Consider the following 13,589-nt stretch of genomic DNA (forward strand, 5'->3'; position numbering starts at 1 on the left):
CAGAGCTGAAAGTGTGTTGCTGGAAAAGCGCAGCAGGTCAGGCAGCATCCAAGGAGCAGGAGAATCGACGTTTCGGGCATGAGCCCTTATTCAGCTCCTGAATATTCAGCTTATGCCCAAAACGTCGATTCTCCTGCTAGTTTCAGCTATAATTTTGTAAGGCTTGGATAGAAATAGAGTGTGGGGATATGGGAGAAAGGCAGGCTGTTAGAATAATAAAATGCGTGCATAGGACACTGCTGGTCACTGACCTCTTGGTGGTGGTGGGAATTAAATAAAGATTTGCACACCTGTGGTCTTTCAGTGTGTCTCACACCTACACACACACACAACATGGGGGGAGGCGAATAAGAATGCTTGCAGGCGCATGGTCCGAATAAGATTCTTCTGCACGCTAATCGTTGCGCGATTCAGTGAAGTGACGAGGTGCCTGACCACGTTAGAGATATTTTTGTCTGTTTGCAAATACGTTAATCTGAAAAGATAATGCATGATTGATGAAGGAGGTAGGTGTTCGAGTGCATGTTAATTGGACCCCTGAAGCAGCAGCGTATTTATGAGATGTCCCTCGGCGTGTGGAAGGAGTTGGCTGTGGTCGCTAGTCACTCGATCCCCTAGCTGTAGCGGGGGGGGCAGTGACAGTGCTCCTGCCTCTGAGACAGGAGACCCCTTTCTGGTGTTGGGGGTGGGGGGAGTTGGGGAATGGAGCGAGTGGCGCTGCGCCTGGCGAACGGTAGCGGGGACGGGCTGCGCCTGGCCGGCGGCTCTCTGCCCATCGAGTCGCGGGGTGTGAGGCTGGCGCTGCCGGTCACGGTGGCAGCGATCTGCGCGCTCGGGCTGGCCGGCCACGGGCTGCTGCTGGCCGTGCTGCTGGCTCACGCCCGCCGAGGCCGCTCCTCGCTGGCGCACGGGCTGCTGGCGAGTCTGGGCGCCGCCGACCTGCTGCTGCTGCTGCTGTGCGCCCCGCTGCGGGCTGCCGCCTGGTCGCGCCCCTCCTGGCAGCTCGGCCGCCTGGCGTGCCGCGCCTCGGACTGGCTCCTGCACGGATGCCTGGCCGCCAGAGCGCTGAGCGGGGCGGCGCTGGCCTGGGCCGGCCTGGCTCATGTCAGCCGGAGCCCGCGGGCATCCCCGGCGCGGCGCTGGAGGCTGGCCGCTCTGCTGCTCGGCCTCTGGGCGCTCGCCTTCAGCCTGCCCGCGCCGCGATGGGTCTTCTCCGGGCTCCTCCTGCAGGCGCCCGGCCGGCGGCTCTGCGTCGCCCACCCGCCCCCTGGCGGCTCCTTCGCCGCTGTCTACGCCCAGCTCTACCCGCTGCTGGCGTACGGCGCGCCGGTGCTGTGCAGCCTGAGCTTCCACTGCCGCGCTCTGCGCCGGTGGCGCCCGCGGCACAGCGGCACCCCGGCGGCTGGCGCCGCGCACCCCAAGCTGCGGAACCAGCGGCGCGGCCGGCGCCTGGTGGCGCTCTCCGGCTCCCTGAGCCTGGCGTTCGCCGCCCTCTGCGCCCCGGAATGGGCCGCCTGGCTTTGGCGGAGGCTGCGCCCGGCCGCTCCGCCCGTCGCGCTCGCCCTGCCCGCCCAGCTGCTGCTGCTCGCCCTGCCCGCCCTCGACCCGCTGCTGTTCGCCGCCCTCTCCGGCGAGTTCCGGGAGGAGTTCCCCGCCCTCTGGAAGAGGCTGGCCTCCTGCCGCGGGTGCCGCCGGTCGACCCCCGGGCCCCGGGAGTGCAGGGGGTCGGGGGACCCGAGAGAACCCCCCGACCCCCACCCCCGGCCCCGGCAAGAGGAGAAGTCCGTCCAAGTGCCCGAGCCTGACCAGGAGAGCCCGGCGAGCAAGCCGGCCAACCTGGTCCTCACCGACATGGAGCAGTTCTGGCACGACCGGCAGAACACCCCCGCCGCTGCACAGGAAGATCCCATTCCCTGGGAGCACCAAGGCGAGACGCCTTGCCCCGAGATGTGATTGAAGCCGGTGTGCGCGGAAGGGAGACAGACAGACAGACAGACAGAGAGAGGACTTTTCGTTTCATCTTGATGTGATTTTTCCGAAGCTCGGTTTGACGGCATTTGGCCAGGACTGCCCGGACTGGGATTGATCAATTTTAACCGCGTTGGTGCGGCGGCACACCCCTTTGTTCCAGTGTCGATCCAACAAGAAATGCTGGAATTATCGCCATCCCCGAGCTGCTTGCAGTCTGAAACGTCTCCGAATCAATTGGCTGCAGACCATCAGGGGATTCGGGTGGACGACGGGAGTCTTAGATGGGCTGAATGTCCTTTGGCTGTTTCGAGTGCAACGCGGATGAGGGGTATTGGTCATTCGGAGCTGTGGAAACGCGGAGCTCTGATTTTAACACCACCCTGTGTAAATACCTGTTGGAATGAATTGGATTTTGTTGTGAAAGTTAAATCCAGCTGGCCAGGCGTCTTGTCGTTCGATGTTTTGTTTTCTGTAGAATTTGTGCAAAACGGCTTTTTGCAACAACGGGTGAAAAGTTATCGTGGTGACCGCGGTGGGTCCTCGCCAGCGTCTCTGAATTATTTCTGAACGCACTCTTCCCTTTTAGCAATCCGTCTGTATTTTTTAACCGGCCCAGTGTGTGGATACGGGTTTCTATGTCAGTGTCTGGAATTTCTCAACCGGTCTGAAACGTCCTTTGTATTTTGGTAATTTTAAATGGATGTGCTGAAGATGCAACTGTCCAGTAAAGGTCATTGTATGAATTGAGTTCCACTTTTTTGTACAAGAATAGTTTCTGTCCGGATTATAATATAATTGACGATGATTTATTGAATTTTAATGTTGCCGAATAAGAAGCGATGTTGAATTGTAATTGTTTTGGCTCAGTGTCCGCGGTCCTGAAGTGTAAATATACATTATTTGTTGATACTTGTTGCATAATAAATAGGTTTACAAAACGTTTATGCGATGATGTTACCTCCTTGATTTCAGAACGTTTTTCCCCCCTGCAATAATAACAACCACACACCAGCAGGTGAAGTGTCTCCACAACTCGTTAAAAGACTCAGATTAGCGATAAAGTATTTGAGGTATTCCTTGAACGCAGACCTTCAGCAGACAAGACTAGTATTTTTCGTTATCGTACGAGAATTGCGATTTTGCTACTTGTCATGTTTCAGATGACTTATTAGGCGGATGGAGTTTTCGTAAACAGGTGAAGACAAGGGGGGGGGGGGGGGGGAAATCCCGTCAGAGGCAAGTTTTTCTTCGTTCAGAAGTGAGCGTGGAAATGAAGTCAGAAGCTGCTGGAGAAACTCAGCTGGACTGGCAGCATCTCCCCACAGATGCTCCCAGGTCTGAGCTCTCCCCAGGAGTTTTGTTTTTGTTTCACCTCTTCAGAATCCACAAGTTTTGTTTTGTTTTGGACGTGTTACCTTTTGACGGTCTTTCAGAAGAGTGTAACTTTAACGGCGCCGCCTTATATGCGCAACTTAACTGCGTTGAAGGGATGTCCCCACAAGAATAAAGTCGATTTGAAAATGGACAGGGGGAAGAGAAACGGAATGCTTTTCCCGAAAGAGGCGTGAACCAAAATCTCGAACGGTATCGACTAACCGCCTACAAGAATTCTCACGTTTAGTGAGCGATCTAATGCTAATTGCAATCTTCAATAATTGCACATTTTCTGAATAATTATTTCCGAATAGATTCAGCCAAGAGGATGCATATATTTCAAAACTAGAAATCTCCCAAATGTTCATACGGATAAGGTGAATTATCACAGCATTATATCGTGTGATAAACCGCATGTTGCCAAAGGAGGTGCACACTCATCGACAACAGAAATTGGTGGAGAAATTCGGCAGGTCTGGCAGCATCGGTGCAGAGAAAGCAGACTGAACAGTTGAAGTCCAATGACCGTCGTTTCTGAAGGATAAAATGGATTTATTGTAACTTCCACAAGGTCGAGGAGAGAATGGTAAATTTGGGGTCAGGTTTCCTCTAGTTCATATATTGCTTTGTCTCTGTGGCCAAAGTGGGCTTGAAATTTCAATACTTGGGGCAGCGATAATACAAAACGATAGTCATCCAAAGCTTCTTTCACATCATTACAGGAATTTTGAACAACATCGAGTCATCTCGATGGTTTGCTGATTAAAACCTCTTCTTTCCAATCAACCAAATAAAAATGTACAATAATGCAACCTCTAAGTACTATTTGTCAGGACAATTATGGGAAACCATGACATTGAATAATTTCAAATCAGTTAGCCCAGCATTAGTAGTGGGGAAAATGCTGGGGTCTGTTATCAAAGATTTAAAAGACTTTAATGGGATAGGGGAAAACCAGCATGGCATAGGTGTGGGTAAGTTCACCAACCTGGGAAGTTGATTTGCAAACACTTCATCCCTTTCTCAGTGACATCCTTAAAGCATTGGAGCCTCTTATGAAGCGCTGCTGTACTGTCTCTTTTGGAGCTCATTTGGTTTCATTCCCGCTGCTTCCAGTTGCTCATTGCAGTGGTCCGTATATTGGATCTCGGTCAATGTGTTTATTCATGGGTGTGTGCCAATTCTCTGGGTGTCCTCTGTTTTTTCCTATTATCGTATTGTCCCAGTCAAATTTGTGGGTTTATGAAGTCAAGTCCTGTTTGAGTATGTAACTAGTAGAATGAGAGAGAATCAGTGGATGTGGTGTACTTAGATTTTCAGAAGACTTTTGATAAAGTCCATCATAAGAGGTTAGTGGGCAAAGTTAAATGGCATGGGACAGGGTGATACATTGACATAGCAGGAATTCGTTGATGGGCAGGAAACAGATAGTGGGAATAAATGGGTCTTTTTGAGTGGCAGGCATTGGCGAGTGAGGTCCAGCAAGGATCAGCATTTGGACGTCAGGCTTACACAGCATTGTTACCAAACAGACAGCTGAAACATATCAGCCTTTCTACCTCTATTCACATCACAGTGAAAGTGAATCAAAGACCCCCAATATTACTCACCACACTTTTAAATAACCAATCCCAGACTTAATAATTCCATCCAGACACTGGCTTTGTTTCTCAAACAAGTGAACATAACTATTTGTTAAATACAAAATAACTTTAACTGAGAAAAAATAAACCGGGTAAGCTGCTAATGTCTATGCTTTAAATGAGAAACATTCCCACAAAAAAAAGACAAACAACCACTGTTAAGGGATAAATAAAACAACAAAACTGACCCATTCACTTAAATGGGTTTTCACAATGTGTTGTTTCACAGGCACAGATGTGGACTCCTGGTTGCTTTTCTGGAACTGCCAACTGGGATCATCTTCTCAGTTCTCTCAGGTAAAGGCACTTCGCACTCTGTGTTTCCAAAAGGTGGTGTGCAAATTAGACAGAGCTTTCAAATCTTCATGCTGTCTTGTCAGCAGCCAAGTTCACTTAGAATAATAGTCATAAAGAGCACAGAAACAGACACTTCGGTCCAACACATCCACCAGATATCCTAACCTAATCGAGTCCCATTTACCAGCACTTGACCCATATCATTCTAAAACCTTCCTATTCATCTACCCATCCAGATGCCTTTTAAATGCTGCAGTTGTACCAACATCCACCACTTTCTCTGGCAGCTTATGACAACGCAAAACTCTCTTGTGTGAAAAGGTTGGCCCTGAGGTCTCTTATATATCTTTCCCCTCTCACCCTAAACCTGAACCCTCTAGTTCTGGACTTTGTCTATTTATCCTGTCCGTGCCTCTCATGATTTGATAAACCTCTATTAGTTCACCCCTGAGCTTCCGACGCTCCAGGGAAAACAGCCCCAGCCTATTCAGCCTCTCCCTACAGCTCAAATCCTCCAGTCCTGGCAACATCTTTTTACAACCTTTTCTGAACCCTTTCAAATTTCACAACATCCTTCTGAAAGGAGGGAGACCAGAATTGCACACAATATTCCAATAATAGCCTAACCAATGTCCTGTACAGCTGCATCATGACCTTCCAACTCCTATACTCAATACTCTGACCAATAAAGGAAAGCATACCAATACTTTTTCACAATCCTATCTACCTGCAACTCTACTTTCAAGGAACTATGAACCTCAAAACAATTTGAAGAGTTCAGTTCTGGTTCCATCCTGATAGACCGTTTGTCCCATTCACACTGCCCACTCCACCCTGCTACCAAGCAGGCCTCAATACCATTGAAGATCTGCCATCTGCTTGAACAGAGGGTCTCTTCCATACTTACCAGAATCAATTCCTAGATTCTGGCACCATTAATAGGCAACCTCTGCCTTCTGTTTAAACACAATGCTCTTCCTGGGTGTTTCTATAGGTACATTTCTAATCAAGACTCAGCCCTCAATTAGCCTCCAGGCCTTGCTCCACAAGCAAAACAAAAACTATTTATGTAAGAACTAAGAGCAGCAATAGGTCATCTGGCCCCTCGAGCCTGCTCTGCCATTCAATAAGATCATGGCTGATCTTTTTGTGACCTCAGCTCCACTTTACCCACTCCTTCACCATAATCCTTAATTCCTTTACTGTTCAAAAAATTATTCGCTTTATAAACATTCGATCAGGTAACCTTGACTACTCCACTGGGCATGGAATTCCACACATTCACAACCCTCTGGGTGAAGAAGTTGCTTCTCAATTCAGTCTTAAATCTGCTCCCCCTAATTTTGAGGCTACACCCTCTTGTCCTAGTTTCATCTGCCAGTGGAAACATCCTCTCTACTTCTATCTTATCTATTCCTTTCATGATTCTATAAGTTTCATAATATCACCCCTCATTCTTCTGAACTCTAATGAATATAATCTCAGTCGACTCAGTCTCTCCTCCTCTGCACCCCCTGTAGTGCCAATTCTCAAGGAGAGCAAAACTGCACACAGTACTCCAGGTGTGGCCTCACCAACACCCTATACAGTTGTAACTTAACATCTCTGCTTTTAAGCTCAATCTCTTTCGCAATGAAGGGCAAAATTCCATTTGCCTTCCTAATTACCTGTTGCACCTGCAGACCAACCTTCTGTGATTAATGCACAAGGACACCCAGGTCCCTCTGCACAGCAGCATGCTGCATTTTTAAAAACCATTAATAGTCCTTTTTACTGTTATTCCTACCAAAATGGTTGACATTTATTAACATTGTATTCCATTTGCCAGACCTTTGCCCACCCAGTTCAACTACGTCCCTCTGCAAAGTTTCACAGTCCTCTGAACACTTTGCTCTACCTCTCATCTTAGTGTCATCCACAAACTTACACACACTATGTGGTCCACAACTCCAAATCGTCAATGTAAATTGTGACCAATTGCAGTCCCAACATTGATGCACACCACTAGTTACTGATCGCCAACCAGAAAAGCATTCATCAACCTCCACTCTGCTTCCTGTTGGTTAGCCAATCCTCTATGCATCCTAATACATTACTTGTAATGCCATGTACCCCTACCTTATGCAGCAATCTTTTGTGCAGCACATTGTCGAATGTCTTTAGGAAATCTAGATCAATCACATTGGACAACTGGCACTCAGTCACCATGCCCGTAATGTCTTCGCAGAATTCCAGTAGACCTACCTTTCGTGAACCTATGCTGCATCTTCCCAAAGTGACAACTGCTATCAGGATGTCTTGCTATTTCATCCTTGATAACAGATTTAAGCATTTTCCCCCACTACAGAAGTTAAACTAACCAGTCTATAATTCCTCAGCCTTTGTCTACCTCATTTTATAAAGAGTGGCATCACATTTGCTATTTTCCAATCTGCTGGAACTGCCTCAGAGTCCAGCAAATTTTATTCTGCTCTCTTCCTTTTACCACAAGCTGTTCTACAAAATCCGCAAGTCATCCTTCAGCTCAAAATAAAAATTGGTGAAATAAAAATAATGAAAAATCAGTGACAGTTCTAACTACATATATAAATAACCTGGATGAAGGAAGCAATTGCATCACTTCCAAGTTCTCCAACCACACAAAACTGGGTGGAATTGTGATGAGAATGTAAGGTATCATCAAGGTGATTTAGACAAGTTGTTTGAGTGGGTGAGATGCAGTAGTATAATGTGGGCAAATGTGAAAGTTCACACTTCAGTATGAAATTCAAAGAAGAGTATTATTTAAATTGATATATTGGGAAGTCGAAAAGTGTGTTGTTAGAAAAGCACAGCAGGTCAGGCAGCATCCGAGGAGCAGGTGAATTGACGTTTCGGGCATAACCCCTTCATCAGGAAGATGATGAATGTTCAGAATTAACAATGTCTTACTGCAGTCCTGCAGGGCCTTGGGGAGGCCACACCTGGAGTACTGCTTGCAATTTTAGTTACCATACCTAAACGGACTTACAAGGCTGTGGAAACAAAAGTCACTGAATATATTAATGATAAGATTTATAGATTTTAAATGCATCAAGGGGAGAGGGAAGAAAATAAGAAAGTGCCAATGAATGATCAATCAAGATCACATTGAAAAGTGGAGCAGGCTTGAAGGGCCAAATGGCCTACATCTGCTCTTAGATTCTATCTTTAAAAGACCAGTCAAGGTAGTTTAAACATGAGAGTGAACGTGATAGGTATGAGTTTCCTATAACCTAACAATCCTTTCCCAGTCTTCATGTTAAGTGCAGCAGCAATTAAGACAGCTAAAGTGTGATGTGTTGAAGTTGTGATCCTCAAGTCTGTCAGCAACTGCGGAGAGAGAGTTAAAAGTTCAAGTCAAATATGACTTCTTTGGAACTGGACAGAGGTGATGTGATGGGTACATGCCATTTACGATGTTAGGAGGTTGGGGGTGGAAGAGACAAAGTCAAGGAAAGTTTGAAGAAACAACTGAGATTGCATATCAATGCTGTCATGGAATAAAAGCCAAATGGAGAGGTAGTGTTTGCAGTGAAGAAAGTACTGGTCCAGGACACGTGCAAAAAGCAGAATAAAGGTCAGCTGTAATTGAAAGATAAATCATAAAAACAAGTCTCTCTCTCTCTCACACACACACACACACACACACACAAATGCTGTGTGAAAGGAAAATAAAATAATGGAGGAGAGAGTTCTTGGTCTGAGATTGAATTTGATGTCAAGTCCAGAAGGCTGAAAAGCTCTCAAGTTTTACTCAAAATCATTAATTGTTCTTCTTTCCACAGATGCGGTTTTCCCAGAAATATCTAGTCTTAAAAAAATGTCCAGCATCTGCCGTATTCCACTTTCATTTTAGTGTTTCATCCTAGACTTTTTCCCAAAGACATTCCAACAATTATTTCAGTTACAACAGAAAACTGGGACGTTAAAATTGCAAGCTACTGAAAGTCTGTTATAACACACAATGGGTATTTGAGCCAAATCTCCAATCTCAAGGTACAGTCTGGAGCATCTCAGTAACTTGAACAAGTGATAGAATGCATTGTAACCCAAGACCTGGATTCTGGGGTAGGTGCAGATAGAAAGTTAGCTGACATCTGAAAAAATGCACATGCTTTCGGAAGACAGAACTATAATTACTCATGCGTTTTTGCTTAAAACAGCTTAAGATCAGCACAAAAGACTGCTTTCCAAACAATTTAGAAAAAAAATGGTTTATTGCAGTAAACATTTCAACTAGGCAACATTTCCAACACCTTAGTTAATAAAGTCACTTTGGAAACTTACATTTAAACACAAGTAAAAGCTTAAATGTTACAAACAAAACCCCTTTTGAGATCAGTGACTGACTTGGAAAATTACTGGTAACTAAATGCTAGTTTTTACAGAGTTGCTGTGGCACAGCCATTTGTTTGGACAATGACCATGCTACACATACTACGTCAGCTGTTTTTTTTAAAGTTGTATTTTACACAACTGAATGATGAGTCAAAGCTTCCACTTCAACATGATGACAAGCTGGTACAAATGTGTCCATACTATATACAAAACTGGACAAAGCAGACACATTAATACTGCACACACGTTGATGTCTGGCAGATGGCTCATGCACAAGTCTCAGTTGATGGGCAGCCTGCTCATGCTCAGGAGAACTGTTTGATGTTATTTGGCAGAGCGTCTGGTTGGTTCTGATGCAGTGGGAGGTGGGGGAGGGCCTCGCCGATCTAGATCATCAATGTAGGCCATAATGAGCTTGCGTCTCTCCTCTGGCACACACTCCAACACCAAGTATCGTTTGTCATTCTGAAGGATCCTTTCAATGTCTTTTAAATGCTGATCTGACTCGTGCAGTAGCTTTTTTGACCTTGGAGAGAGTAAGAAAACCCAGCACAAATTTACTTGTGACAGATAATACAAGCTCTTCAGAAATCCATTCAACAAAAGCAACATGGTTCACTTCATAAATTGTTCCATACTTTTGTGTCATCTCCCTCAGAAAATAATAGACAAAGTGTATCCCTACATGAGCAGAACAAAATCAGCTGCTATATTTATTCATTCAGAGGATGTGATCACCACTCATCCCCTCATAGCTCATCCCCAGACATCCTGAGAAGTTGGTGGTGAGTGTGCTGTGGATATTTTTAATCTATCTTGGGGGATCTCCTCCAGCTCACTGTCTACCTCCTGTACTGTCAGTGCTGCTCTTAAATAGTTCTTTGTGAAAACTTATACCCTCACTAAATATCTCGACCCTACCTCCTTTCCCTCAATGCTGCGTACACAACACACTGATTAAGGTTGATGGTAAACTGATATATTTGAAACTTTGGACAAAAGAAACATTCAACTGCAGGGTATAACATAATACAGCCTAATATTTAATATGTAACTTTTCTGGCTAGACAGGTAACCATTTGACTATTTTTAGTCCAATCTCCCCCTCTTTGGTTGTTTTGAGATTAAACAATTTGACATTCGCTGTTTTGAAGATTTGAAAGGGTTTATTCCCTGACCAATGAAAGTACCATGCGCATCAAAAACTGTATTAAGGACGTGATGGACAATGGATGCAGTTGTGCACACACAGATTGATAATCAGAGTATGGAAACAGGCCTTTTGGTCCAATTCATCCAAGCCAATCACAGTGGACATTTTAATTGGTTGCTTTCGGTAACAAACATTTTATTAAAGAAAGTATGGCAATTAAATCCAAAATGCCATTCAGGTATGAGTTGACCTTCTTGAACAGGTACTTTTGTTGCTATTAAAGCATATAAAAATTATTTTCATTCACAAGACTCAACATGAAAAATTACACTTGCGTGATTGTCTCCCAATCCATAATACCTGTATAACTGAATATGCAAGTTACCCAGCTGAAGTGCGGATGCAGCTACGTGTTTCAAGAAGTTTTGCCTCTTGATTCAGCTCTAGTTACATGCACTTTCCTTCTCCTAGATTTGTGCATCTGTGCTAATAAATAGAGAAACAGGTGTCCTTTAGCAAATTGAACAAACACGCTGAATACTTACCAGATTTAAGTGATATGACTGGATGAGAATATTTTGGTGGTGAATGTACCAAATTGAGAGAGACAAGAGTCCCAAAATAACACACAATACTTGAGATCAATTTTGACTGTGACTACAGCTTCCTGAATAACAAACCAGAATTCTTACATACTTGGACATCTGAAAGTACACCAGATTTTGCTGGCAATGAAAGCTTTAAAGGCAAACATTGAAAGCAGAAGTTTACTGTAGTCCCAAGTGACAGCAGGCATTATTCACCTGTAAGTAATAAATTTGGTCTCTTTCAACAGTGTCCTAAAGTCTGCTTTGGCTGTGATGTATTTATCTCGAATGTATTCTTCGAACTCTCTCTGCTTTTTCTGAAAGAAAGCACAAGTAAGCAAGTGAAGAATTGGATGGAGGTGAATGATTGAAAACTTTGCAACATTAACAGACATGACCATTACCCTATCACTAGACGAGAACTTGATGCAGCGAGGATCCTCTTTGATGACCTTTTTCACTTCCTTCCATGTCGAGGTAAGTGTAATCTACATTTCAAAAAGAAACAAATGTGACTAACAAGTAGGGAACTGAAAACATTCACCAGCCACTAAGTGAGCCATATGAATACTGTGGATACAAGAGCAGCTCAAAAGCAGCTATTCTGTGGTAGGGGACTCATACAAAGTACTTTCACAATCTATACATCCGAAACGTGATAACGTTCCTGATGAGTGTATTTCCAGTACCATTCAAGAAGCTCAAACCATTCATGACAAAGCAACCTGCCTGATTTATACACAATCCATTACAAACTTGAACAGTTTCCACCTAAGCATAACCTAACTGCAGTGTGCAGCAACTAGAAAATGCATTACAGCAGTGCTGCAAGGTTCCTTCAAGAGCACTTTCCAAACCCATAATCTGTACTCCCTGGAAGAGCAAGAGCAAATGATGCATGGGAAAATCATCAATGGCCTGATGGATACCATCATGACTTAGAGATACATTGCTACAGAGGAACCTTGGCTTATCTGGACGACACGGGCAGGGAGTATTTTGTTCGGATAATCGAATGTTTGGATATCGAATGCCGGACGATCAAGGTTCTTCTATACTGAGTTAAGTCTGTGACAATGACTCATAACTACCCTCTCAAGTAACAGCAATTGTGCAAAACCTGTTGTTCTTGTCCTCAATTTTATTCCTTATTTTCTGGTTTAATAACTTGCATCTGAAAAGTCCTCCACAATTACTTTAGAAATTATTGACATTTGCCTGCATACGTCAACTAATTCATTATAAATGAGATGTTTATATTTTAATGATAAAGCACTGTATAACTTCAATTATTATGAGGTGCAACATATAAGTAGTACTTCTTCGAATTTAAAGCACATAAATGTCGAGATGTTCATACCATTACCCCATAAAGAATGAACTTGCTATCAGCACACAATTCACATTACCAAGCAGAACCATCAAGATATATAAAGATTCAGAAGGAAGGTTAACAACAGTGAATTAGTCACACACACCGCTGAGGTTTCATCCAGAAGCTGTCTAAAATGCTCCCTCTTCTTCTTTGTAAGTGCCTCTATGTGCTCACTGAATAATTTTTCCTTCTCTTCCCGTTCCAGTAATGAAGCAGATTCCCAGCGGTGGTCTTTGCGAAGGGTCCTCCGAGTATCTGACCATGTCACATCGGAAGAACGGACCTGTAGAACACAAAGAAGCATGAACAATCACATTATTTTGTGAAAGGGGAAGAAACAGTGTTGTGTTTGCAGAATGCAAATATTGTTTTTCTCAAAAAACAAGACAAACTCAAGTTAAAGCAAGGTAACTCAAGGTAAAGACACTGAGTTGATTTAATTTAAGGTCATGATGATATTTCAGTTATGGAGAATCACTCGCCAGTAAGGGAAGCAAAGCTGAACTTTCCCACCAAAGGGCATTGGAAAGCATGTTGTGTGAAAGTTCAACGGAAAATAAGATGAGTTTCTGGAGAGAAATGTGACTAAGGGACAAGCTGAGAAATTTGACAGATAACCTTCATCTGAAAGCAGAGGTACAAACATGTTGGACCAAAGACCCTTGGCTTACTCCCCCAAAATAACTTTACTTTGTAGTGTTTGATGCACTTGGTACTAGATACACTCCAAAAAAGAGAAAAAAGTCAAAAAGCAAAAATAAACCTACTAGTTTTAAGCTATTTAGGAGACACAACAAATTTTGTCTTAACTGGCACCTTACGAACCAGCA

The 13,589-nt window shown here is 44.3% G+C and overlaps 2 protein-coding genes across 7 annotated transcripts in view; one reads left to right on the forward strand and one right to left on the reverse strand.

The window, feature by feature from the left end:
* The first annotated feature begins 324 nt into the window (after nt 1-324).
* On the forward strand, nt 325-2,913 carry LOC140491827 (G-protein coupled receptor 151-like). The gene has a single exon (XM_072590221.1). The coding sequence runs from the start codon at nt 703-705 to the stop codon at nt 1,951-1,953; it is 1,251 nt and encodes a 416-aa protein (XP_072446322.1). The 5' UTR covers nt 325-702; the 3' UTR covers nt 1,954-2,913.
* A 6,591-nt stretch (nt 2,914-9,504) lies between these two features.
* The window catches only part of tcerg1b (transcription elongation regulator 1b (CA150)), a 105,917-nt gene continuing 101,832 nt past the window's right edge, over nt 9,505-13,589 (reverse strand). For all 6 annotated transcript variants that reach the window (XM_072591109.1, XM_072591107.1, XM_072591105.1 and 3 more), the window contains 4 exons: nt 12,863-13,042; nt 11,789-11,872; nt 11,601-11,701; nt 9,505-10,170 (listed from right to left, as the gene is read on the reverse strand). In XM_072591109.1, coding sequence (XP_072447210.1) covers nt 9,969-10,170; nt 11,601-11,701; nt 11,789-11,872; nt 12,863-13,042 — 567 coding nt within the window. In that variant the 3' untranslated portion in view covers nt 9,505-9,968. The remainder of the gene's footprint in view (nt 10,171-11,600; nt 11,702-11,788; nt 11,873-12,862; nt 13,043-13,589) is intronic.

Source organism: Chiloscyllium punctatum, chromosome 20, assembly GCF_047496795.1.
Source record: "Chiloscyllium punctatum isolate Juve2018m chromosome 20, sChiPun1.3, whole genome shotgun sequence".
Lineage (NCBI taxonomy): Eukaryota > Metazoa > Chordata > Chondrichthyes > Orectolobiformes > Hemiscylliidae > Chiloscyllium > Chiloscyllium punctatum.